Source organism: Cydia strobilella, chromosome 24 (genome assembly GCF_947568885.1).
Source record: "Cydia strobilella chromosome 24, ilCydStro3.1, whole genome shotgun sequence".
Classification (NCBI taxonomy): Eukaryota; Metazoa; Arthropoda; class Insecta; order Lepidoptera; family Tortricidae; genus Cydia; species Cydia strobilella.
In genome coordinates, this window is record NC_086064.1 from 9265493 (window position 1) to 9293483 (window position 27991).

The 27991-nt window shown below is 36.0% G+C and overlaps 2 protein-coding genes across 3 annotated transcripts in view; one reads left to right on the forward strand and one right to left on the reverse strand.

Moving 5' to 3' along the window:
• Positions 1–7200, reverse strand: part of LOC134751987 (uncharacterized) — a 48791-nt gene extending 41591 nt beyond the window's left edge. Inside the window, exon 1 of the mRNA XM_063687528.1 lies at positions 7017–7200. The gene's annotated coding sequence lies outside the window, so the exon portion shown is untranslated. The remainder of the gene's footprint in view (positions 1–7016) is intronic.
• Positions 7201–7739: 539 nt separating this feature from the next.
• On the forward strand, positions 7740–21676 carry LOC134752057 (ommochrome-binding protein-like). Of its 2 annotated transcripts, none has more exons than XM_063687618.1 (2): positions 7740–7797; positions 20463–21676. In XM_063687618.1, the coding sequence occupies exon 2, from the start codon at positions 20471–20473 to the stop codon at positions 21269–21271; it is 801 nt and encodes a 266-aa protein (XP_063543688.1). In that variant the 5' UTR covers positions 7740–7797; positions 20463–20470; the 3' UTR covers positions 21272–21676. The 2 variants fall into 2 exon arrangements, with proteins under 2 accessions (XP_063543688.1, XP_063543689.1); XM_063687619.1 differs by lacking the exon at positions 7740–7797 and adding an exon at positions 13000–13050.
• The last annotated feature ends 6315 nt before the right edge of the window (positions 21677–27991 follow it).

Consider the following 27991-nt stretch of genomic DNA (forward strand, 5'->3'; position numbering starts at 1 on the left):
GACTCTGTTTTTTACCAATACCGATTGAATTCAAAAATTTCCAAGTTTCCTTAGGCGATGATGGAACGATGTTATTGAAAATATGTTTGCGTTTAGCTGCTCTCACCATCTGATTACACCGATTCCTTGCAATCTTAAACAGGTGCCAATTTTCTTCAGAACGATCCCGCTTATATTTTCGGAATGCCCTATCCCGCTTAGTCATGGCCATGCGAACCCCATTCGTAATCCAAGGTGCGGGTGGGCGCTTCAGTCTTACTGAACGAACGGGCGCATGAGCATCGTATAATTTAAGGATACTATTATTTAAAGACAGTACCGCCTCGTCCACTGACTGTGCCGACAGCACCGCCGACCAATCTTCTCCACGCGCACTTTCCCGTAAAGCTTCCATGTCAAGCCTCGCAAAGCTGCGAAGTTTTAAAAAAGTGCAAGGTGGTTTCTGAGGCTTGATCTGGTAGCCCAAAAAGATTAGATCGTGACGTGAAAAACCCGGAGCCAGTAATTGACCGCATTGTTTGACATGTTCAACAGATGAGGTACAGATAAGATCCAGCCAGGAGTCTGACGCGTCAACATTGTGATGAGTTGGTTTGAGAGGAAGCACTTTTAGATCAGCCGCCTCCAAAACCAAGTTTAATCTACGTGTCCTACGGTTGTCCTTCAAAAGGTCGGTGTTAAAGTCGCCCATAATTATTTGATGTGTATACTCAGTGCTGAGTGAAGAGAAAACAGTATCTAGGGCATCAAAGTAATCAATGGTAGGGGGACAATAGACAACTCCGAGAGCTGCCTTAGTACCCCCGACATTTACTTCCAAGAACAGATGTTCTAAGGAACCTGAATAATGAGACGGGGATGACGAAATAATTTTACAGGGAATGTCACTGCGGAGGTAGATGGCAACACCACCGCCACCTTTGCCTGTACGGTCATTCCGCAGTAACACGTAGCCGGGAAGGCCGTAAGAAGTGGAGGGAAGACTAGGTTTGAGCCAGGATTCTGAAATGAGGATGGCATGAACATTGCAAGAAGTGAAAGTGTCTAGTAGGTCGCTATAATGACTGGGTATACTCTGCGCATTTATGTGACAAATGTTAAGCAATTTATGTTGGCTAGGAAAAGTTCGTTTAATGCAGTCGCCTAATGTGTCCGGTTCCGATAAAGTACTATCGATAGAATGGAAAGATAAAGACATGTCGCAAGCTGAATGGTAAGATTCATCGTCATCGTCATCGTCGGTCATAATAATAATTTACACTAGTGGGTACATAAATAAAATAAATACAAATAAATATAACGTACGATGTGCAAAATAGCACTGATAAAAATTGCAAAGCAATTCCAAACCTAGTTGGTTCTGTTTACCCCGCCAGTCGACCTTTTACACACACATACTTAAAACGAAATAATTCAGTACAAATGCACATAGTTAACCGATATTTAAGAACAGAAAGTAACTAAAATATAAGGGATGTATAAAGCATGTACAGAAAGATTAATAGAAAACAAAAACTTAATATGAGCAGTTACAAAACGCAACCGTTGACATTGACACTTGACAGTTGTGAAACTTGTGAAAGATCTATCAAAACAAAACAATCGATCAAATTAAAATTAAAAATATAAATGTTAAAGACGGTAGATCGTTTAAATTATATAAAATCTATACGAAAGAAAAAAAAAAAAACAAGTGACGGTAATCTTAAGTAGTTCATATAAATTTCATGACTAAGTTTTCGTCACGTCCACTAGAGAATTAATGCAGTATCGGAAAAAAAAACCAGAACAAAATATAACCAAGAGCTACGTTGTACACATTTCACGTTACTTATCTTCTCCTCTTGCTTGAAACGGTGGTCGAATCTGAATCTGTTTCCTTTGCCTGCGACGCAGGCGCAGGTCCCTCGGACGGCGCCTCAGCATCGGCAGAACCCGCAGAGGCTGCGGCAGTTGATGCGTCCTTCGAAGCTTTGGACCGCGCAGGCCTTGGCAAGACTACGGGGTCGTGCTGGGACTTCAATACCTCAAGTTGATTCTCACTAGACAGCCGCAGCTTCTTTCCATCAGGCAATTTTATAAAGATGTTGCCATCTGTTGTCCACACCATGCGAGTGCCAAAATGCTTCCTTGCATCTATGAATAATGACTGACGCTGCTTAGTGAGGAACTCAGTGAGAACAATTGATGTGCCCTTCAGAGCTTTTTTGTTTGTCCAGACAGAGTTACGCAATCTGTGGTCATTAAATCGGACAAGAACTGGCCTTGAGTGGCTACTGCTTGCCGAGGCTAATTGTATACCAAGCCTATAACAGACCAAGATAGATTCTTGAGACACAGAGTGCAGGGAGAGGTTATTTTGGCATACATTGGTTACCTTGCTAACAATGTCCTCGCCGGCCACCTCCGGGATGCCATTAAAAAGTAAAAATTTCTTCCGATGCCGCATTTCAATAGAGTCAACTGTACTGCTGATTTCTTCAATTTGCTTCTTCAGAAGATGCAGCATGGATGACATCTGTGTCTTAAAAGTGCTCACTTCTTTGGACAGACTAGCGATAGTGGGATGTGTAAGCGGAGACGCTGTCTTCAGTGCTGCCTCCAGCTCCATAAACCGCTTTGAAAATGTAGACTCCAGCTCCTTCTGAGCCTCTCTGATGCCATTTAGCCCATCCATGATCAGCTGATTCTGGTGTTTGTTTGTAAAAAGTGACAAGTGACAGTGCAGTTCCAAGGTGCAAAGGTCGACAGGCAGGTCAGTGCTGATATTTTACCTTATTGTCATGGAAAATATTTCCCCATACAATATGCAATGTTAATCCTAATATTGTATATAATTTCAACAAAAAATAACTTTTTAACTATTTAAATAACATAAATTCTATTTTATAAACAGAAGTGTCATGTATTACTTTGTATGCCTACCCGCCGAAAATAATGAACAATCATAGACTACAAACTTTAAGGCTGGTTGTACATGCAAAATCGGTTCATAAGGCTAGTTATACACTATAATTATTTTTCAAGTAAAGATATATATATATATATATATACACGCGATTTTTTTTTTTTTTTTTTTTTTTTTTTTTTTTTTTTTTTTTTTTTTTTTTATCGCGTATATATATATATCTTTACTTGAAAAATAATTATAGTGTATAACTAGCCTTATGAACCGATTTTGCATGTACAACCAGCCTTAAAGTTTGTAGTCTATGATTGTTCATTATTTTAGTATGTGGGTATTTTTGCATTTTGTAATTTTTCCTCAGTCACCCGTTGACCACGAACGCTGTAAAGAGTTCGAAACGTCGGGATGTATTACAAATTCAATAAACGCGATATAATCCGTTTTCATAGTTTTATTTCATGAGTAACTATCGCGGTAACCGAAGACCATATTAAATTATTTTAAAACGGGTCACTCACGTATTATTAAGTCGAATAGCTCGACATGTTTCGATCGAATTTACGATTTTCTCGTAAATTCGATCGAAACATGTCGAGCTATTCGACTTAATACGTGAGTGACCCGTTTTAAAATAATTTAATAGGCACTGTGAATGTCACCTCGCTTTGTGTGGTAGGGCACAGCACAAGCAGTTGTCATTCCAGATTTATTAGACAAGAGCAGAGGCCAACTGGGGAAGTACCTCCACCTTATAGAAAACCGAAGCCAAATAAAACTAGTCACATAGTGTTGTATTCCTGCCGGTTGCCAGAGCTCAGAGATATATATACAATATATATATACGCGATAAAGTACTACGCCGGCTCCAACCCTACACCTAGGACCCGAGAAGATTTAATTCCCTCCTAAATTTTAGGAGGGTATCCCAATACGGGACCGGCAACAAACTCGGCGGGAAACGTCGGGATGTATTATAAATTCAATATACGCGATATAATCCGTTTTCATAGTTTTATTTCAATAGATTAATGGTCATGAAAAGCAGAATGACCCACTTGTCATATTAGCAGTTGAATCTTACACAACGGTAACGACACTAACAACGCGCTAATATGTATGTATGACACGGCCATGAGGCCCTACAAAAGGTTGTGTCACGTATTTTTCGTACTCTTTACCTTTATTTAATAATGTTTGTGTTTTTATGTCAATGTAAATTTATTTGTGTGTCGTTGGCGTACGTGTCGCCATTAATTTTTAGATTAAGTCAGGTCCCCACAGAAAACCAGCGCCACGGTTTGCCGCGGCATTATGCTGAGTGGGGATCCTGTTTAGCGTCCAAATGTTTTTTTGTCTGCATGCCTTTCTTTATTATGTACTATGTTGTGGCGTCTAATAAATGTATTTTCTTTCTTCTTTCTATTTCTCGCTTTGTGGAGTATGGCGGTATTTATGACAAAATGTTTTTTTTTTCTGAAGTCAAACTACATTCGCAGAATTTGCCATGGTATACGGAATGGTTAGAAGCCGCAAAGATAGATATAACTCCGTAATAGATGGATACAGTCTAAGGAAAAAACGTGCCTCGAAAATCAAGAAAATTTTATTCTCGAACAGATGGCGCCACTACCTTTGGCCTACTCTCGAATAGATGGCGTTGACGGTTTCGTTTGTTATTTAACAATTTTAACGCATATCAGTGAAAGAACATGGGTCAAATTTAAATCATATAAAAATAATTAAGTAATGCAAATTAAAAAAATCATTTATCCATATATAAATTTTATGGTATTTTTATACATATTTAGATCAGTACGGTTTTTACTCACTATTATTTTTAGTCTCTTTTGGCGACATGTTTCGGATTCTTTGCCGGAACCATACTGATCTAAATATTTTGAAATATGTCTCACGATAGTTAAAGTGCGATTTTTATACATCTTCATTTTTAGTTTTAATCGTGTGTCGATAGATGGCAGTGAATTTACTGTGGCTACAAAATATTATATCCTCTTTTTGGAAGACCTATCAAGAAAATAAGCTATTGAAAAATAAATAAGTATAAGGAAAATTTGCAAATGATTTTAAATGCTTTCGGCAGTAATAGCAACTTGGCAAAAACGATTTAGTACAGAGGGTCAACCGCGAAAATCGAAATTCGCAAATTTCGGGCATCTTTTTCTTTAACTCTTAAGGCGTAATTAGAGTGACAGAGATAGCTGCTCGAAATTTACGAATTTTTTTCGCTGTTATAGTTTTACCTGATAGGCGGTGTTCTCCACATTTACCCTAAAAAAAAAATTAAACTAGCTTAGGTATGACACGATTCGTTGCCACTCCATGAAATACTAATATTTAATCTGTGTATTACCTTGCGCGCAATTATTGCCAATTAATTGTACTGTAATTACATTATTCGCTTTTAGAAACGACATTATACAGGGTGTCCCTACCTAAACCAACCAACCAACTACCAACCAACCAAACCAACCAACCAACTAACCAACGCCAAGACTTAAAGGGCTTATAGAACAGCTGATGGGCTACAAGATTAAAACTTTAGCTGTTGTTTGTAAACTTGCTTAGTTTGTATTTTTAGGGTTCCGTACTCAAAGGGTAAAAACGGGACCCTATTACTAAGACTTCGCTGTCTGTCTGTCTGTCCGTCTGTCACCAGGCTGTATCCCATGAACAGTGATAGCTAGAGAGTTGAAATTTTCACAGATAATGTATTTCTGTTGCCGCTATAACAACAAATACTAAAAACAGAATAAAATAAATATTTAAGGGGGGCTCCCATACAACAAACGTGATTTTTTTGCCGTTTTTATAGATAATGGTGAGGAACCCTTCGTGCGCGAGTCCGACTCGCACTTGGCCGGTTTTTTTCTAAAAGATGTCTTTTTCTTTTACAAGGGTTAAAAGATAAAAAAATACCTAATTATAGCTTATCTAATATTGCAATCGTAAATGTTTGCAATAAAACTCTAATCAAAACCAATTATAGGAAAATTACTTTTTAATGACTTGATGAGTTAGTAGTAGTATTTATAGTACTTAGTTGTATCTCCATTAAGGATTTCACGGGCCTATGAATCCCGGTCTTTTGATAGCCTTGTGTGGGGATATAGATCCAACACGTAGAGGCCCTTTGGAGAGCTTTAATGTCATAGTACTTAGTTATTATTATCTAAGTGCTTCCTGACCAGTAAAACAACGATTTTACCAACAAATAAATCAATCAATCTATGGCAAATAAGTTTTATCAGTAGAATAAAAAAACTGGCCAAGTGCGAGTCGGACCCGCGCACGAAGGGTTCCGTACCATTACGCAAAAAACGGCAAAAAAACACACGTTTGTTGTATGGGAGCCTCACTTAAATATTTATTTTATTCTGTTTTTACTATTTGTTGTTATAGCGGCAACAGAAATACATCATCTGTGAAAATTTCAACTGTCTTACTATCACGGTTCGTGAGAAAATATAGAGTAAGTGAGCACCAGTAGAGGGGTACAGGCCCGGACGGAGATGGCAACAATATGTACGGCTCGCACTAATATCCGAGTACGAGCACTGGGGTCGGCAACGCACATGTAACACCTGTGGAGTTACAGGCGTATGGGCGTAATTATGGCCTGTCTCCATAACCTATGGAGGTTATGGAGACAGGCCATAATTATGCTTATTTGATCCTGACATATGGATTTTGTAGGCACTGATAGGGTATAGTTAAAAATTCACAGAATCAAATTGCTTGTATAATTTGTATAAAATATAGATTTTTATATGTTTCATGGAAAAACGGTAAAACAAACAGCCCATTTTGAACTAGAACAATACGTTGAGGAAATACCCCAAAGAGTGCCAAAGATAAGGACATATTTTTTTGTGCTTTTCCTTATCTAAATAGCGTGACACATCGAAACATTATTTTCAATTGCTTACACAATACCAAAGTACAATAATTATGTTGTTTCTACTAAATAGCATTCGTTTAGTGAAGAATTTCACAAATATGACACGAAAACTAAGGGGCGGTAATAATTATAGACAATCCAAAAAATACTACAATATTTAACGATTTTACACACAAATAGTGTACTTACATTAACAATTCAGGTGATTCACTCCACGTCAGTAATTTTCCTCTAATTTATTGATTTAAGTATAACATAAACACAAATAGGTAATTTTGCATAGTAAGAATTTACGTTTAACAACCTATTTAAAGCTTATTTGTGCCTTAATCTGCTTACATTAGCAATTTCGTACATTCATCATTTATTAATTGTATTTAATATAAAGCGGTGTGAGATTCACAGCATGAGATTCGGCCGCTAAACCAAATCAAATCGATGATTTGAGACTGACTCAACTGAAAACTGAAAGTGAAATTATGACATGAGTGACAGTTCACTTTGACAGTTGATCTTTGACAGCACTTGTGTTTTGAAAGCTAGTTATAGGTATGGGTCTTGATTCATTTTTTAATATACTACAATACATTATAGTTGGTCAAACAAATCTTTTCAGTAAATAAGAACCAAAAAAACTATACTTATCCTTTTCTTTTAGGTGCTAGTACTAGTGTAAGACAAAGATAGTGTCATTCTCTCTGTCTATGTTTGAAATGAGACAGTCCCTTGACGAACTATATACTTCTTCCTTATTATATTAATAAATTAGAAAATAAATTTTAAATAAGAGTATTAAATTTCACAGCGTTGTAAAATATTGTAAAAATAAGTTTTAGCCATATACTTTGTGTCTAGCAAACTTTATAGTCTGTCATTAAAAAAAAATACCTACATAAAAATCACATGGGAAGTAAAAAGGAAGACCTTGAAACGTCTAGACAGCATAAACAGTCGCATTAGTTTCACGAAGGTAATTTGCATGTTTTTGTGTTATTTTACTAACTTTAAGGAACTAATAAAGATTATTTATGGCGAAAGGAAATAGTATTCGCCGAACTTTTTGTACTAATATCTTCAAATATCATTATAATACGGCAGAAACGTAATAAAGTTCTTACCTAGGTCCTAGTTATTAGTTTAACCAAGTCTAACAAGTTTATTAGCAAGCATAAAACGCAAAACAGGACAAAAATAGGTATCTACCAAAGATGTCTACTCTCATTCAGAGAATACCTACATTTTATTAAATCATATTAATAGTGGGTTAATGGGTACCTACGATTGTAGCACCAATCTAGACCTAGAGAAAAGGGTTTTTCCGGATTTGAACCCAGATCAGACTGTTCGCACAATGGAGTTGGCAACTGTCAAAGCATAGATGCATAGATGGCGCCATCATAGCTTGCCCCTTTTTCTATGAGATTTTGCTTAAAGGGCTGGCATCCAGGGCATTCCAATAAAAAAACAAAAAAATTACATAATTCTAGAGGGCCCTCCACACTCGTGCGCGAATCGCGGCGCGAAGCCGCGAATGTGAGTGTGGAGTCTAGTTCGCTAATCAGCGAAATCGACTCCACACTCGCGTTCGCGGCTTCGCGCCGCGTAGTCTGGAGCGTGCTTTGGGATTGACAGGGCATAATCTATTGAAGTTATGCTGGCGCCATCGTCCGGCCACCCCGTCTGGATCCGAGGGCCTATACCGCGAAGTTCGCAAGGGCATCTTTCTCTTTTACTCTAATTAAGGCGTGATTAGAGAGTGACAGAGGAAGATGCCCTCAATTTTGTGAACTTCGCGGTGTTCGAAGTTATAGCTCCGGACAGAATAAACTTATACGTGAAGGCGAATTGCATCTATTAAACTTTATCTGAGGGCACGGAAGTGCTTGCCAAGTTGAGTATTAATTATAGTATGAGAGCCGATACACGATTCGGGACGATGTCGTATATTCGGCATATTTAGAGACGTGACACATGAACCCTTAAGATTTTTAAGACAACGAGACTATTACTTTTTTAAATATATGTAACACTATTTTATTTATGAGATTGGAGAACTAAAAGCAAAGATAGATGTAACTCCGTAATAGATGGATACAGTCTAAGGAAAAAACAGAAAAAACGTTTATCGAAAAATCAAGAAAATTTGATTCTCGATCAGATGGCGCGACTACCTTTGGCCTACTCTCGTATAGATGGCGTTGACGGTTTCGTTTGTTATTTAACAATTTTAACGCATATCAGTAAAAGAACATGGGTCAAAATAATATAAAAATAATTAATGCAAATATTGAAAATAAAAAAAATATTTATCCATACATAAATACATTTTTTGATATTTTTATTTTTAGTTTTAATCGTGTGTCAATAGATGGCAGTGAATTTACTGTGGCTACAAAATTTACTATGACAGTACCGCTCGATCCTATTATATTCTCTTTGACTAAAAGTATATGCTCGAGAACACGCAAAAATAAAAAAATCTGAGTCTAAAAGTCTAAAAGTACAATTGTACGTAACATGAGTCTTTTGGACCTACGATTCTACCCGTGGAAACTTGTAATTGGCTCACTGTTTCTATGTTATTACCTAACATTGTTACTCTAGCTGTAAGTTTTCCAAACAAATAAAATAAACACTTTAAACTCGCGTTTTGTACACATAATTAATGTCATTAACGGGTCTGACGCGATAAAATTTCATTACCCAACTTTACCTTTTTTCCGACGTTTCAGCTAGGTTGCATTAGCTTAGTGACCACAGCTAGTGCAAATAAGGTAAAATAATGAAATTTAATCGCGTCAGACCCGTTAATGACATTAATAAAAAAACCGGCCAAGTGCGAGTCGGACTCGCGCACGAAGGGTTCCGTACCATTACGGAAAAAAAACAGCAAAAAAATCACGTTTGTTGTATGGGGGCCCCATTTAAATATTTATATTATTGTGTTTTTAGTATTTGTTGTTATAGCGGCAACAGAAATACATCATCTGTGAATTTTCAACTGTCTAGCTATCACGGTTCATGAGATACAGCCTGGTGACAGACAGACAGACGGACGGACAGACGCACCCTAAAAAGATACATTTCTCGCCTTGACACATTCTAACGCAGAGGGCATCTGCTTGTTTGCCACAAAGTTTAAAAAAATGTCTATTGTATAATGTTTACGTCACAGGCGTCACAGCCGTTATATCTATAAACTCCTCATAACAGAAATAACAGCTACTGGAAAACCAGTTTAAAATTAAACTTTATAGCTCAATAATACGACATATAATTGAATGAGTTTTCCATTAGCCTTACGGCTATCTGCCCCTTCTAAAGTGGGTCATCAATAAACACTTTCACTAATTTATTTGGCAGTTGAATTAAAACAATACATGAAGCCGGTTGTGTGTGTGCGTTTACTAACATTTACTAACGTATACGTGTTTATAAAACTTATTTATTTACGTAAGTTGTATTGATTATACGATTGTGATCAAATTCAATTGAATGCTGTTATAAGAATGCTAATATGATATAGTCACGCGTTAGTTTTTTGTGTAACTTCTTACATCACATGTGAAATGCGCTAGAGCAATTTGTAAGTATTCTTAACACCGTATGTTTTTTTGCTTTTTCCATTCCATTCCTAGTCCATTAAAATATCATTTTTTGTTATTTGAAAGACTGTAGTGGTCTACACTTCCGAGGGTACACGGTTTTCGCGAAGTATTTCTTTTAAAGATGTAAACGCAATTGAAATCAATTTCGTTATTGAACTCCAAGTAACTCATTGGTATTAAGCCAGCCGGGGTTCGGCACTGCCTTTGAAATAGTTCTTATTTATAGTATCGGGTTTTTTTAATAGATAAACTCTTTATTTACATACAAGATATATACAGTGGTACTACGTAAACGAAATGAATAACAAGCTTAAATCTAAAATAAGCCCTTGAGGCATTGTACCAAGTATCGGGTTTAGTATGATATCTTTCAGTCATCGTAGTAGTTAACTAAAAACAAGCCATTATAAAAATCATTAGCTAAAATGACGCTAGTTAACTAGGTAAATTCCTATGACATCGTCACATAAAAGCCTGTTCACACTAAAGCTGATTTTGGGACAGTTCAGCTCAATGGGCTACTTTTCTACTCAATCATCCTAATTTTGTGTCAGCTTTGGAATAAAATAGCAGATCGGTGGGACAAATTGGGGCAATGGAACTCAAAATACTATTAGATGACCTATGTGCTAGAGTCAGATCAAACTCTGAGGCGATTTTTATGGCACAGACGTGACAGACGTAATAAGGGTTATTTTAACTGTCACACTTGTAATACTTGTATGAAATTATGAGGTTTAAATAACTCTTGCACTTCTGTGCCATAAAAATCGCTGCAGTTATCTTGGTCTGACTCTAGTTTCCCTACCACTTCCTGTTCCTAGCATAAACTAGGTCTTCCGCATGTCTATAAAAAAATTAGTGACAATAACAAGCCAGTATCTGGGTAAACATTACATTATACAATACTTAATCTTAAAAATAAATGAATTACCTAGAAAATAATTATAGTTATTATTTATCGTATGGCATATGTACATGTCACTGGATTACAATTTAAAAAAAAAACAAAACTTATGGTTAGTTAGAATTTCGCCCTTCCCAGGTACGCGACTGCTTCATCTGACAGGATCTTAAAATCGTCTACATGGCCATAATATCCATGGGTCTATATGGCCATGGAATAATTATAGTACATCACACAAACTGTATAATCCGTAGCTACGATTGGTCAGTAACAGTATAAATACGCCATGACACACTTGTAAATTCACCTTTATGTTATGACTGGGCTCGGCTGAATGGGAACCATACAATACGGCAAATCGATTCAGATCAATGGTAGAGTAGGTATAATGTGGTACTGACGATTGTTCACAGTTAAAGTATAGCAGTATACAGTCTTGATTGTTCACCTAAACTACGTGAACGAAAATAGATAAGATAATATTTGATATATAGATAAACCGTTTACTTGTTTGCCACAATACACACATATAAAAAAGAAACAAAAGAACAAAGAGCAACATTAATATATAGTTTGTCAAGGGACTGTCTCATTTCAAACATAGACAGAGATATCATACTATCTTTGTCTTCACTAGTACTAGCACCCAAAAGAGAAGGATGAGTATAGTTTTTTTTGTTCCTATTTACTGACAAGATTTGCTTGACCAACTATAAAAACAAAACTTAAAAAATAAACCGTAGAATTGCTGTGTGCGTTGCTGGGTTCTGGCTTATTATTTATTTATTTATTCAAACTAAATTGCACAAAATACAAAAATAATGTACAAAAAGCGGACCTAATGCCTAATGCCATTCTCTACCAGTCAATCATCATAAAATGTCATGAAAAAATTAATACGATAACTTAGACTACATATTTAAAGAAAACAAGAAAAAATGACTAATTTTCGTTTATTTTCAAATTGTAGTTATATTATATCATATCTGCACTCCATAGCAGTAAAATTTTAGTATGAAATAGCTAGTTATACTTAAATATCCGAAGGATCAGTAGCCTTACCACGAGTTTCATACTGACATGTGTACCTACTTATTCGCTAGCGTGTGCGGAACTTATGCATCTCGCTCGTACTGGCATATTAGTGCGAGCGAGATGTATAAAATGTCGGTGTCAAACTCGTGGTGGATGAGCAAAATTTTAACTGAAGTAGGTATTTCAGAGTAACCCGTAAGACTGCCAGTTTCGGCCGGAGCGCCATATGCCATAGCTGTTTGGAGTACGGTTGAAGACAGGATAGTTTTAAAGCAAACAATAGCGATGCCATATTCGATAGGTAATTTACCGTTTACTCATACGTTTGATATTTAGTTCTTTAGGTGACACCTAGAGGCGCTGTACAATACTCCGATATAATTCTTGCTTTGTTTTTTAGTATACTTAGAAAGGGTCAGCATCGTTTGCAGTGGAGTGAAGTTGGGCACATAATACGTAAACCGACGTAAATATGTGACGTACGGCGCGTTTATTCACTTAGAGTAAGTGAAATTTACTCTGGCAACTGATGGTAGAGGTACTGGTGACAATACTTAGGCTGCGTCTCGCAACCTCGCTCTGTTAATGGTTAGTCAGTTCGTCCGTTCACCGCTACCATAACAGGCGGTCTTCATTATCCCATACTGTGCTAGAAAATAACTGGAAAACTAAGGTAAAATACTTTATTAAACCTTATTAACATTATAAAGAAGTTACGCTGTGATTTTATAGTAGCTAGAAGGTAGGTAGCTGAATTCAGTAGTTTATATACTTACCTAGTTAGACCAAGAAAAATCTGCAACGATTTTGATAGCACACGCAGTGCAAGTGTTATTTTAAACGTCAAACTTCTATGAAATTATGACGTATAAATAACGCACTGAATGCACTGTGTATGCTATCAAAATCGTTGCAGCCTTATCTTGGTCTAACTCTATTGAAATGTTGCTTACTTACTTACCGTTATACAAATTAGTTTCATCTCTCAACCAGTCCGTAATATTAAAATCTAACTTTTTACTAACCGCCTCAAAAACCCGTCTTAAACGGTAGACCTATAAACTGAAACCCTATTTTTTATATCTTAGATACTAATTTAAATTGAAATTGAAATTGAAAATCTTTATTTCAGGTCTGTCGGCCCATATTTTGTTAGTTTACAGTTCTTAAAAATATATTAGTAAACACACATAAATTGTAAAATAAATAAATTAAAATTAAAATTATAAATAAATTAGCTTCAATTCAATAACATTTGATTAAAAATTACACATCCATTAAATTCCATTACTTTACATTTAAAATTTATAAGTCAATTAAATTAGATCTAATTACATTAAAAATATAAATACATTAAATTAAATTACATTAACATCAGTAACCGTAGATCAAGTTAATAATGTAGTATACGCTGGCGGGAAAGAAGGTCTATACATTGTTAAGTCTATAGATGATAGAAAGGAGCTGGAAAAAATGCCTGTCTTTCACGATATTTTTGATATTTTCTTTAAAGGGGTTTTAATCAAAATTTATAAGTCAATTAAATTAGATCTAATTACATTAAAAATATAAATACATTAAATTAAATTACATTAACATCAGTAACCGTAGATCAAGTTAATAATGTAGTATACGCTGGCGGGAAAGAAGGTCTATACATTGTTAAGTCTATAGATGATAGAAAGGAGCTGGAAAAAATGCCTGTCTTTCACGATATTTTTGATATTTTCTTTAAAGGGGTTTTAATCAAAATTTATAAGTCAATTAAATTAGATCTAATTACATTAAAAATATAAATACATTAAATTAAATTACATTAACATCAGTAACCGTAGATCAAGTTAATAATGTAGTATACGCTGGCGGGAAAGAAGGTCTATACATTGTTAAGTCTATAGATGATAGAAAGGAGCTGGAAAAAATGCCTGTCTTTCACGATATTTTTGATATTTTCTTTAAAGGGGTTTTAATCAAAATTTATAAGTCAATTAAATTAGATCTAATTACATTAAAAATATAAATACATTAAATTAAATTACATTAACATTATAAATTTTAAAAACACAATTACTTGACATATTGCCAAACCGATTCGACTTGCCCAACCCAGTGTTTTTGAATAGGACAGTCGAATCTGCCTGCAATCAATTTCAGAATGCTGTTGTGGCTATTTCTTACACGACTCCACATGGATGCAATTTTTGATGATTGCATGGAAGTCGTCCGTCGAAAAGATCGATTACATTTTTAATACAAAAGCAGGATGGTAAAAATATAGCCAATCAAACTGTATTAGTATGGTTTTAGTACTTAACTGGGATAAAAAACTAACATTAAGATGGCGTGCTATTTTACCGAGGGTGTCTGCGGATTTATTTACGTTTTCCTCATTTTAGTCATACTTGTTATAAACAAAATGCTGCACTTCATGATAAAAGCAAGCTGCTCTGCACAGTGATAGCAGGGACCAAACTGAGCGATTTGACCCGCAGCAGCGGCAGTTTCACCCCTTAGGAACAGAGATGGCGCCACTTCTTTAAAAAATATTTCAAAAAATTCTACAAGCTAAACCAATGAACCGATTTAAATGTTTAATATCTCAAATGAAAGCGCATTATATACATTACTTTAAAAAAAATACTCAGAAAATATATACTCAATACTTTTGATAAAAACGGGAATTTTAAGTTTGTTTTTTTACTCGAGTGATAGTTTTTACTTGATTTCTCAAAAAAATTGTATGGAATATGAAAAGTTTAATGCATGTATATATTACTGAATAAATAACAAGTATTATAAAAAAACCCGACACCGATATCACTCATACTTCTCGAAATATGAAAGTTTGAATGTGAGTGTAAATTTCTTCAAGATATATTCCAAATAATTCTACAAGCTAAACTATTCGACCGATTTTAATGTTTAATATCTCAAATAAAAGCTCATTATATATACTACTTATAAAAAAATATTTAAAAAACATATACTGAATACTTTTGGCAAAAAACGGCATCTTAAGTTTTTTTTTCTTACTCGATTGATAGTTTTTACTTGATTTCATAAAAAAAATATGGAACATGAATAGTTTAATAAATATATATATAGTACTGAGTATATAAAAGTATTACAAAAAAACCCGACACCGATACCTTTCATTCTTCGCGAAATATTTAAGTTCAATTATGCACGTTCTTACAAATAAATTCTTTAAAAGAAATCTTCAACCGCAGTAAGTGCACTGATTTTAATATGAAATGTGTCATATGAAAAGAAATCACCCAATTTATTTTAATAAATAAAAAAAATAATAAATAAAAACTGAATAAAGTTTTTTCCTGGTGCTGAATTACAAAAAAATATAACAAATCTAAAATTAGGAATTATTTTTATTTAAAGTGACTACATTTGTAAACAAAAAACTTAAATGTCCTCTTCGGGTTCACCGGTAGATGTAGAACTGAAAAAAAAGTCGTTTTGAGAAGTACTCGTACCATTTCAATACTACAAAATCACCGATCATACATGAACTGGTTGCTGTAGATTACTGTTGGATAATTTTTGTGCCTGTAGATTTACTGTTGAATTATTTTTGTGCCTAGTTACCATTAAACCTATAATTTTGTGCCAGACCTATAATCAGTGGTCAGCATGCAAAATAACTCTGGATTGAAAATTACATTAACTTACTTTTGATTTGTACAGCCACCTTTGCATGATTTACACTGGGCTGTGCATGGTAAGCTGACGCGACGACACTCACAAGTCACAACGCATAGTTTCGCAGCCAGATTTGCAGCCACAATGGTCCAAGAGGCTTAATTGCGACCAAATCGCTGTAACTGCCGACCATTCCGGAGTCCAAATCTCGTTTTCCTCAGTCCATCCCCAAGAAGATGGACATGGTATGGAAACTTCTGGTTTCATAGCGTTTCCCCATATATGGCCCGCTTGGTAAGCCGCTCGAAGTGCATGTTTATAGAGAGCAGCTGATGTAGATGGCAGGCTTGTCACAAGCTTGTTTTTTGAAGCAAACAAATATTTGTGAACTTCATTTACGTTTATGTGTTCCGTTTGGCCAAACAATATCACAAATCTAGGGTAACTATATACTAAAATTAAAATATGTAGTTACACACCTGACAACTGACAAAATCAAAAACTTAAAAGTTGACATACTCCTATTTTCCCGTCTTTTTATAGTGGCCAGAGAAAGGCAGCTTGATCTGAACGAATTCTTCCAGTACGAAAACCAAATTTGTCCACCTTCGTTGTCAGTCAATGGAAGGCGTCGTTCAGGGAACAAATCTGATTTGGCCGAGAAATTAGAACCTGCCAACTCTGCCACCTACATCAGCATGCACTTCGAGCAGCTTACCAAGAGAGCCATATATGGGGAAACGCTCTGGAAACCAGAAGTTTCCATACCATGTACATCTTTTCGGGGATGGACTGAGGAAAAAGAGAGTTGGACTCCGGAATGGTCGGCAGTTACAGCGATTTGGTCTCAATTAAGCCTCTTGGACCATTGTGGATGCAAATCTGGCTGCGAAACTATGCATTGTGGGTGTCGTCGCGTCAGCTGGCCATGCACAGCCCAGTGTAAATCATGCAAATGTGGCTGTACAAATCAAAAGTAAGTTAATGTAATTTTCAATCCAGGGTTATTTTGCATGCTGACCACTAATTATAGGTCTGGCACAAAATTATAGGTTTAATGGTTATCAACTAGGCACAAAAATAATTCAACAGTAATCTACAGCAACCAGTTCATGTATGATCAGTGATTTTGTAGTATTGGAATGGTACGAGTACTTCAAAACGACTTTTCTTTTTCAGTTTTACATCTACCGGTGAACCATATGATTTGACATCACCTAATAATAATTAGTTGCCCGTTTATTTTTGTATTTAATACACTGACAATTATCTGACAATTATCTGATTCAATTCGGCTTATATGTATAAAAACTACTAAATTGACCTACTTTTATATTATACACAAAGATTTAAGATTAGATCCTAAGTATGCATGTAATATTGTTATGCCCCCACGGGGTCCATGTGGAACTACCAAGAATTTGTAATACCTATAAAACCATGGTTGCAATAAATAAATATGAAATATGAAATATGAACCCGAAGAGGACATTTAAGTTTTTTGTTTACAAATGTAATCACTTTAAATAAAAATAATTCCTAATTTTAGATTTGTTATATTTTTTTTGTAATTCAGCACCAGGAAAAAACTTTATTCAGTTTTTATTTATAATTTTTTTATTTATTAAAATAAATTGGGTGATTTCTTTTCATATGACACATTTCATATTAAAATCAGTGCACTTACTGCGGTTGAAGATTTCTTTTAAAGGATTTATTTGTAAGAACGTGCATAATTGAACAAATATTTCGTGAAGAATGAAAGGTATCGGTGTCGGGTTTTTTTGTAATACTTTTATATACTCAGTACTATATATATATTTATTAAACTATTCATGTTCCATAATATTTTTTTTAAGAAATCAAGTAAAAACTATCAATCGAGTAAGAAAAAAAACTTAAGATGCCGTTTTTTGCCAAAAGGGTTCAGTATATGTTTTATGAGTATTTTTTTATAAGTAATGTATATAATGAGCTTTTATTTGAGATATTAAACATTGAAATCGGTCAAATAGTTAAGCTTGTAAAAATTTTTGAAATATATTTTGAAGAAATTTACACTCACATTCAAACTTTTATATTTCGTGAAGTATGCGAGGTATCGGTGTCGGGTTTTTTTTATAATACTTGTTATTTATTCAGTAATATATACATGCATTAATCTATTCATGTTTCATACATTTTTTTTGAGAAACCAAGTAAAAACTATCAATCGAGTAAAAAAAAAAACTTAAGATGACGTTTTTTGTCGAAAGTAATCAGTATATATTTTTTGAGTATTTTTTTTAAAAATAATGTATATAATGAGCTTTCATTTGAGATATTAAACATTTAAATCGGTTCATTGGTTTAGCTTGTAGAATTTTTTGAAATATTTTTTAAAGAAGTGGCGCCATCTATGTTCCTAAGGGGTGAAACTTGCGCTGCTGCGGGTCAAATCACTCAGTTTAGTCCCTACTAGCACTGTGCAAAGCGGCTTGCTTTTATCATGAAGTGCAGCATTCGGGCAAAAAATGGCCATAACAAGTATGACTATTTAGACATGAAGCGAGCTCAAAATACCAACGATTTTTGAAGTGCCAATCCATTAAAAAAAAGTTCAATTAGTAGTTATGAGTAAGGTCATTGTGTTTCCGCGAATTGTATCTGACCTTCAAAAACAAATGGTGTGTGTTGCCACTTATTGCCATACATATTCTTTTGATAATGATTTTCAGTTTGGCTGATTTTTGCATATGATAGCTGTTAGCTGCGTATGATATGATGCGCGTATGATAGGTACGGGATATTTTAAAATGGATAACCTGCGAAGGTAATGATTATAAAATAACTTAGTTCTAACCGTGCCGCACCCTTAGTTTGAAATTTTTCTATGCATTTTCCATTTATCTTTATATAATTATGTAGTTTTAGGTGTATATTGCAGTGGCGTAACTAGGGGAGGGGGGGCAGAGGGGGCAAGTGCCCTGGGTGCCACCCAAGAGCGGGCGCCAAAATGGGCAAAAGGCAGCAGCAGGGAAACTTTTGTCAGTCGTCAGGGGGCGCAAATTTGGTAACTGCCCCGGCCGCCATATCCTCTAGCTACGCCTCTGGTATATCGTACTTTAATACCCAAAACACAAGCCTTGTTGACTCGCTGTGGGAATAGTATGGTCGATTTGTCCCATGATATTTATGTATTTAATAGTCTCACTGCAAGAACTATCGTTCAGTTCTCTAATAACTAATAAAAATGTAACAATTTCATTTAAACTGCAATTATTATTTTATAGATATTCAAGATTCTCTATCTCTCCTCCACAGGACAGGCATTGCCTAGTAGCCTTATATGATGTTATATGTAAATCAGCAAAAACTGTATCCATGGAATTAATTACTTATATTTTTTAAAGGTTTGGTGAGGTGGTCGTATATAAGGCGGGATCTTAGTCTAAATAGTCCTGGTATCGGTCAAGTTTAAGTATGTATACCTATTAATAATAATTATCCCTGGTATCGGTCAAGTGTTTGATAATGATAAGAGACAATATAAAAGCATTACATGTCTATTACCTATGGACGGTATAGAAAGGACGACAATCTCTTATGGCAGAACTATTGCAAAAGTGACCAGCTTTCAGCTGTAAATAATAGTTCCTAATCTCTCCGGTGGCGCTAGTTAGGCTCTGGGACATGAGTATAACATGAACCATATAAGGCAACAAATAACCCGACCAAATTACGTGGGTTGTTTTTGGTAGTATTTCGGTGTATGGTGGCGCCGCCTAATTACTGTTTTTGATGGACACTTTTCGTACATAGAGATTTATCTCCTTTATATAGTCTCCATGCTATTACCGCTGATATCGACACTAGATGTCACAGTTGCAGTGCAGTTGAAAATAGAGTTCCGGTTATGTGGAGACTATATAAAGGAGCCAAATCTCTATGTACGAAAAGGGTCCATCAAAAAACAGTAATTAGGCGGCGCCACCATACACCGAAATACTACCAAAAACAACCTACGTAATTTGGTCGGGTTATTTGTTGCTTTTTATATGGTTCATGTAATACTCATGTCCCAGAGCCTAACTAGCGCCACCGGAGAGATTAGGAACTATTATTTAAAGCTGAAAGCCGTCACTTGCAACAATTCTGCCATAAGAGATTGGCATCCTTTCTATACCATTCATAGTTATGATATTAGCTGAAAATCGTTGAGCATTAGACTTTCCGCTCGTTGCGACATCTATTGTCGAGTAGCAGTACTGATAATTCCGCTACTTGACGCTAGATGTCGACAACGAAAATAATAGTCGTTTTGGTAACAAAACTGATGTATGGAGTGTTCTCTTACTAATGTTTGGACGATCACGACTTTCGACATTAATGAAAACTTATAGAAAATATATCTATATCGATGCTAATTTGATGTATCTATTGTTCCAGATCAAACAATGCTCCTTCTCATCCTCATCATCAGTTCAGCATCAGCGCAGACCTTCCAGCAGTTCTGTCTTCCCTTCCACAACAACTACTACCAGCCCATCATCGTCAAAGAGGGCGTCAAAGATGTCCAAAAACTCGTACTTAACCGAAATGATAACACCCTATACTTCATTTTTAACAAAGTCGGAGATTTAGGATATAGTTTAGGTTATGTCAATTTAAATACTAACCTTGCAGGAGTAGTAGATGGTATTAGAAATGCCTCATCAGTAACCGTAGATCAAGTTAATAATGTAGTATACGCTGGCGGGAAAGAAGGTCTATACATTGTTAAGTCTATAGATGATAGAAAGGAGCTGGAAAAAATGCCTGTCTTTCACGATATTTTTGATATTTTCTTTAAAGGTGTTCTCTATTTCAGCACAAAAAGGAGAGAAGCATTCAGGGTTAGAAATAATGTTGTATATAGATTACCAGCTTTAGCGGGTGTGTCTGTTGAAAAAATAGTGTTAGATGATGATAATAACATACTTTTTACTGCCAATAGGAAGTTATTTAGACTTAAATTAGGTACTAGAGATATAGCTATGCATGAAGATTTACTTGTAGACGGTATAGCAGTGGATGAGGACTTTATACCTTTTGTGACGACAACCCAAGGTATATACGTGTATAATAAGTATAAGTATGCCCTAGATCCAGTGTCTAATGAAAGACTTAGAAGTCTAAATGCACTAACGTTTAGTAAAGAAGATGAATTGATATATGAAGCGGCGGGGAATATTTATAAACTAGCTAGGTGTCAGTGATATTTATTAAAAAAGATTTACATTAAAATGTGTTTAATTTTTCACCATTCCGTTTAGGTATAGTCTGTCAAACAACTTGATCAGTAGAATAAGGCGCGAAATTAAACTTTTCTATAGGCCGATGGACGATAACCCTTCGCGCCCATTTTTTTTAAATTTACCGCTTTTTCTACTGACGAAAATGGCTTGACAGACTATATGATTTACCTATTCGTTATAGTTGGTCAAGCAAATCTTGTCAGTAGAAGGCGGCAAATTTAAAAAAAACCGGCCAAGTGCGAGTCGGACTCGCCCACCGAGGGTTCCGTACTTTTTAGTATTTGTTATAGCGGCAACAGAAATACATCATCTGTGAAAATTTCAACTGTCTAGCTATCACGGATCATGAGATACAGCCTGGTGACAGACAGACAGACGGACAGCGGAGTCTTAGTAATAGGGTCCCGTTTTTACCCTTTGGGTACGGAACCCTAAAAATGTAGGCGCGAAGGGATATCGTCCCATAGAACATTGGAATTTCGCGCCTTTTTCAACTGACAAGATTTGCTTGACCAACTATATTTTTATTACCGATGCGGACGCTTCAACGTGACCACGACCGCTCTGTCAAGAGCGATACGACAGAGAAGAAGATATTTTTATAGTAGGTTTTTTGAAATATACTCGTAATTAAAATAATTATTTCATTGGCAATCTAGATTTATTTACAAAAAAAAACTAAAATAAACAACACAGTAAATATTACACAAATATAGAAAAATGCATGTTTAGTGAGTACATTAAGAGTTGAATGATTCACGGTTAGTTTCACTAGACTTATATTGACCGGGATATAGACCGTGATTACCTTTTGTATTGTTTTTGAGCTCCCGATATTGCGACGCAATTACATGCATCTTGTTCACGGGTGACTGAAGATAGCGGGTGGGTGTCAAAGTTGTGTAGACCGCGCTCGGTTTACCCTCATTCTTGCGCGTCGGCTGCGTTCGCTTACAAAATACAAAAGGTAATCAACTAATCACGGTCTATATCCCGGTCAATATAAGTCTAATGATTACATTGTTTTACTTCTACACCTTACTTCTAATACTAACAATCCATTGAAAATACGCCACTACACAACGAGAGAATGTGAAAGATCAGATCAATTTCTTATTGTTAAAAAGCGTAGTGCATTTGTTTTCCATCGTATTTTATCGGAAACGTTCGTATTTGTCATGCTACTTCAGTCAACCTCGGTACTTTTTGTACCGAAACCATAGACACAGGGCGGACACGCTATACATCAAAAATCACTCGCGTTTCTATGTGTGAACGGCACATCTGTACACGCGGCATGCGTCATAGTGTAAGTTGCTTAAAAATAGTACTAGCACGCCAGAAGTCCGCCAGATTTCTGTCGCGGGGCGAGGTAATTCGAGTCGGGGCGGGGCGGTGCGTGGCCGTTCTGTATGATAATACTATTACTTATTTTGTGCCATAGACCTAGCATTACATAGATCAGCTATACGCAATGCGACAATATGATTGGTGGAGTAGATTTGTAGCCCACCATAAACCATACTAAATTTACAGTGGGGAATAAAAAAAAATGTGAGACTGTGACAAGGACAAACAATAACAGCGCTTTCTCTGCTACTCCTACTGAAAGATACATAAGACTATCCCGTTCGGTCATTCCCCCCCTCACGACCACTCCAGTTATACTAGATTCATGACAAAGACTGACTGAAATAGCAAGTCACGTTCGTACGTTTCCGTGAAAATACGATGGATAATAATTATGCGCTACATCTGAGCGAGTAACGATATAGGTCGAGGATAACATGGGACATTTATGCCCTAGTCCTAGTTGTAGGTATATTCTACTTCTCACTTTGATTATGAGTAAAATTTGAAAAAATATCCAATATTTTAGGTTATTTCACCGTATTTTCTCGTACTCGGACATTGAGATATTATTAAGGCGGTTCCCTGAGCCAGAAGGCGAAAAATCTCCTCATATGATCATGTTTTTCTAAGAGGCGTTGATATTCGTAGACGTGGAAAAAATATATGTAGTTCTTGACTATATTATCTTTAACAACATAGCTTCCGATACACGAATTATGACACTTTGCTCGATACAATTAATTCCCTAAGTAACCTCTAACTCGGACTTTTAATCCTACTTTACTCGGTTATTTATTATGTGATACTATAAACAAAAAAAGAATAAAAAACAATCTTAACATAAATAGTTATTTCATAGCTTTAGAATTTCGATATTGTAAGGTAACGTTTTTAAAATAAATAAAAACCGACAAAATTCGATCAAAATTGACACTTGGCGCGTATGTTCTTTCCCGTTCTTTCTTGCGAAATGTGACAAAGACAGCGGCAAACCGATGGAACGGGCTTAATATAGAGAAGCCATATCAAACAATGAAATTGTTGCAATCGCAACCACGCGGACAAAACGTCGTAAGCGCCGTGAAATTCATGGCGCTTAAGCGTTTAGGTCGCTTCTATGTTTTTCATCACACTCGCTTAGTAAATGTGGAATTGCACGCAGGCTTACCGGGAACTATAGAAACAGCGTTTTCCCTAGGGAGTTATCAAGTTTCTAGTATTATAATTAACAGTTTTTTTTGTCTTTATACTTCATTTTTGTATCGCAAGTGTGATGAAATAGTTATTTGTTATACAAGGGTGCAAAGTTGTATTTTACCCGCGAGTGTTTCAACACACGAGAAGTAAAATACATTTGCGCCCGTGTGTAACACAAAACTTTTCACCTCACTATAGCGAGGAAAGTGCAACATCCACAGGCGTTAGATCATCTTCATCACTGGAATCACTCATTTCTTTACGATATTATAACAGAAAACTCTGGAAGTTGTGTATTTTTACGCGAGTCGGTGAGAAAAGGTTTTAAGTAAAATAATTGTTGACAATGTTGACATTTCTGATGTATGAAATGTCAACGATGCGTTTTGAAATTGCATGGACTCAACTTGTGCGTTCAGAATTATATTTAACATCATTATAAAAAAACAAACGTTTCTTATGGAATTTTAAGGTTTATGACTTAAAATCATTAAACATACATACATACATACATATAATCACGCCTATTTCCCGGAGGGGTAGGCAGAGACCACGGATTTCCACTTGCTACGATCCTGACATACCTCTTTCGCTTCCTTCACTTTCATAACATTCCTCATACACGCTCGCCGGTTTAGGGTGCTCTTGACCTGGCCTTTCTTCAGGATTTCCCCGATCTGATCAGAGAAAGTCCGCCGAGGTCTGCCCCTTCCAACTCCCGTTTCTACCTCTCCCTTATACACTCTCTTTGTTAGCCTTCTTTCACTCATTCTTTCCACGTGTCCAAACCATCTCAACATACCTTTCTCAATTTTTGTCACTACATCTTCGCTCAGTCCACACTTTTCCCTTATCACACTGTTCCTAATTCTATCTTGTAATCTCACACCACACACACTTCTCAACGCTCTCATTTCCACTGCATTCACTTGGCTCTGATGCCTCTTCTGCCATACCCAACTTTCGCTACCATACATAAGTGTAGGCACCAGCACCCCTCTATGCACAGCCAACCGTGCCTTTTGCGACACCTTCTGGCTGCTCATAAAAGCGTTAAGTGCCCCATTCACGCGATTTCCAGCACTCACTCTCCTTTCAATATCTTTATCATGCTTACCGTTCCTAGTTCGTTCGTAATCATTAAATAAAGCTAAATTTGGTATTTTTTATTAGATTCTCAAACCATTTATTTAATGATAATTAATATCGAACGAACCATTATCATGAGCGTTTTACGTTTTGTTATCTGTCAAGCTACTTAAACACGCTCCATCCAAGGTCAAATTACTTTCCCCACTAGTGGATAAAACGCGTTTTTCCCAGCTTGTATTGAAGGATAAACGACAACTTTCCGAGCTAGTGAGGGGAAAACATTGTGTGTAACTCGGGGCGTAATAATATTGCAAACTCGAGTCTATAAATCGCTCCAGCAAGCCGTCGCGATTTAACTATACTCTCTTTTGCAATATTTAACTTACGCCCCATGTTGCACATGCGTATTGTTGTCAAAACAACATCAACTGCTCGTGCTCGTGGAATATTTACTAAATGTTACTGTTAAATTCAACTTTTAAATTCAAAATTTTAATAATTGTACTTTTTTTTCGGAGCAAAGGAATTTTTTTTTTTTATGAAATAGGAGGCAAACGAGCAGACGGATCACCTGATGGTAAGCGATTACCGCCGCCCATGGACACCCGCAACACCAGAGGGGTTGTAAGTGCGTTGCCGGCCTTTAAGATGGGAGTACGCTCTTTTCTTGTATTACCTATAAGTGGAAACTGTTTTGGTTTATGTTATAACTATATCTTTTACCTTATTGTATTATTGTACAGTGTATTGTATATTGTATGTTTCCCAAATAAATAAATTAAAATTAAATTAAACTCATGGCGCACAAAATACTGGTTGTGTGTACAATACGTGCGTTATAATAGTTCAATGTACTCGGGCTGGTCGGGGGCGCCGGCAGGGCTGGCAGTTTGTATGGTAGATTTTGGACCTTAAGGCCGTTCCATCGGTTTGCCGCTGTCTTTGTCACATTTCGCAAGAAAGAACGGGAAAGAACATACGCGCCAAGTGTCAATTTGGATCGAATTTTGTCGGTTTTTATTTATTTTAAAAACGTTACCTTACAACATCGAAATTCTAAAGCTATGAAATTACTATTTATGTTAAGATTGTTTTTTCTTCTTTTTTTGTTTATAGTATCACATAATTAATAACCGAGTAAAGTAGGATTGAAATTCCAAGTTAGAGGTTACTTTGGGAATTAATTGTATCGAGCGAAGTGTCATAATTCGTGTATCGGAAGCTATGTTGTTAAAGATAATATAGTCAAGAACTACATATATTTTTTCCACGTCTACGAATATTAACGCCTCTTAGAAAAACATGATCATATAAGGAGATTTTTCGCCTTCTGGCTCAGGGAACCGCCTTAATGTTAATAAAAGTCGTAATAGACAATTTTACTTTATGCTCTAGAGCATAATAAACAACTTTAACGACTAAATGTCAATTTTAAGAGCATGAGAAGTGAAATAGTAGATTGTTAACCAAGGGATGAAAGGCACTCATTTCTGCCGAGGTATTTTGGTGCTCGAACGCAGTGAGAGCGCCAATAGTCCGAGGCAGAAATGATGCCTTTCACCCGAGTTAAACACTCTACTTTTCATTTCGAATACGAGGAAAGTAAAATGCATGTGTTTTTTTTAAAACATGACAAGTATACATTTTTATAGTATTTCTTGAGGGTACTTTCAATTAACAATTCAGGCAAAAGTATCGTTATTTATGGAATGGAGAGTCAAATATTAGAATGGAAATTGTATAACAAATCCATTTAAACTCAAATTTCAATTGCGTATCGTAAAAAAATTAAAAAAATCGTACTTCGAACGTAAAATGCTCTAGTGCAGACACGTATCATTTTCTGCACACCTTTTAGAACAACAATGACCCTCTTTCAGAGCATGAGAAATGAAATAGTTATTTACGATAAGTGAAGTGCGGAATAGAGGAAATTCGAAACGAGCCTGCGGTATTTCCGGACCGATATGACCTTCAAACCTTCAAGAAAAGAGCGTACTCCCATCTTAAAGGCCGGCAACGCACTTACAACCCCTCTGGTGTTGCGGGTGTCCATGGGCGGCGATAATCGCTTACCATCAGGTGATCCGTCTGCTCGTTTGCCTCCTGTTTCATAAAAAAAAAAAAAAAAACGAGTGGCGATCAATTAAAACACGACCGCAGGGAGTGTTTTAAATCGACACGTGTTGCGAATTACCTATACGCACGTGTATCGCACAACGTTTTACAGTACATATGGCCCTTTATACTTTCGACATATGCACGAAAAGTGCTGTTTTACGCACTAGTGCGAGAAAGCAGCACCATGTGTACTGTAAATGCAATGTACAGTCGAAGGCAATGATATCGATCCAGATCCAGACAAATGGCTCAAAAATATGTGAACACGACTTTATTGTCTAAGGTGTAACAGCGTACACATATTTTTGAAACTTAGAGAATGTATACACGGTGTTACTTGAGCCACTGAAAACCTCAGACACCCCAACAGTTTTTATTTATTTTGAACTCATCTTTAGTATTTATTTTTTAATCCGATAAATATTTAAAAAAATAATTAGTTGTTTAGTTTTATCAACAATTCTATTCGACTGGTAATTCTACACAAGATGCTTCGTCGTTTTAGTGACATCAGACAATTGCTAGTTACCATCGTAAACACTGTTAACAGACCATTTGCATACCTTACTGCAACGAGATAAGGTTTACCAATGGCCAGTTAAGGGTGCTCATTGACAAACAACGTGTCAAATGCTAGTTATTGATATTGTTGCATTACAAACCTGCAGAATGGGCATGTAAAAATAATAAAAAATTACCCCCATTAAAACATAGCGCGATCGATTCTCCTATCGTTTCTGAACAAACTGTTTTTAGGTTTTCAGTGGGTCATGAAACACCGTGTATATATTTATGCCCTCGACTGTACTTACGACCAGGGACCGGACAACCCTTTCCGCGATAAAACCCTTTCAATGGGCGACACTTAAACACGGCTAACACATTGAAAGACTTTCCCTTTTGAACTGCAAGCCCATT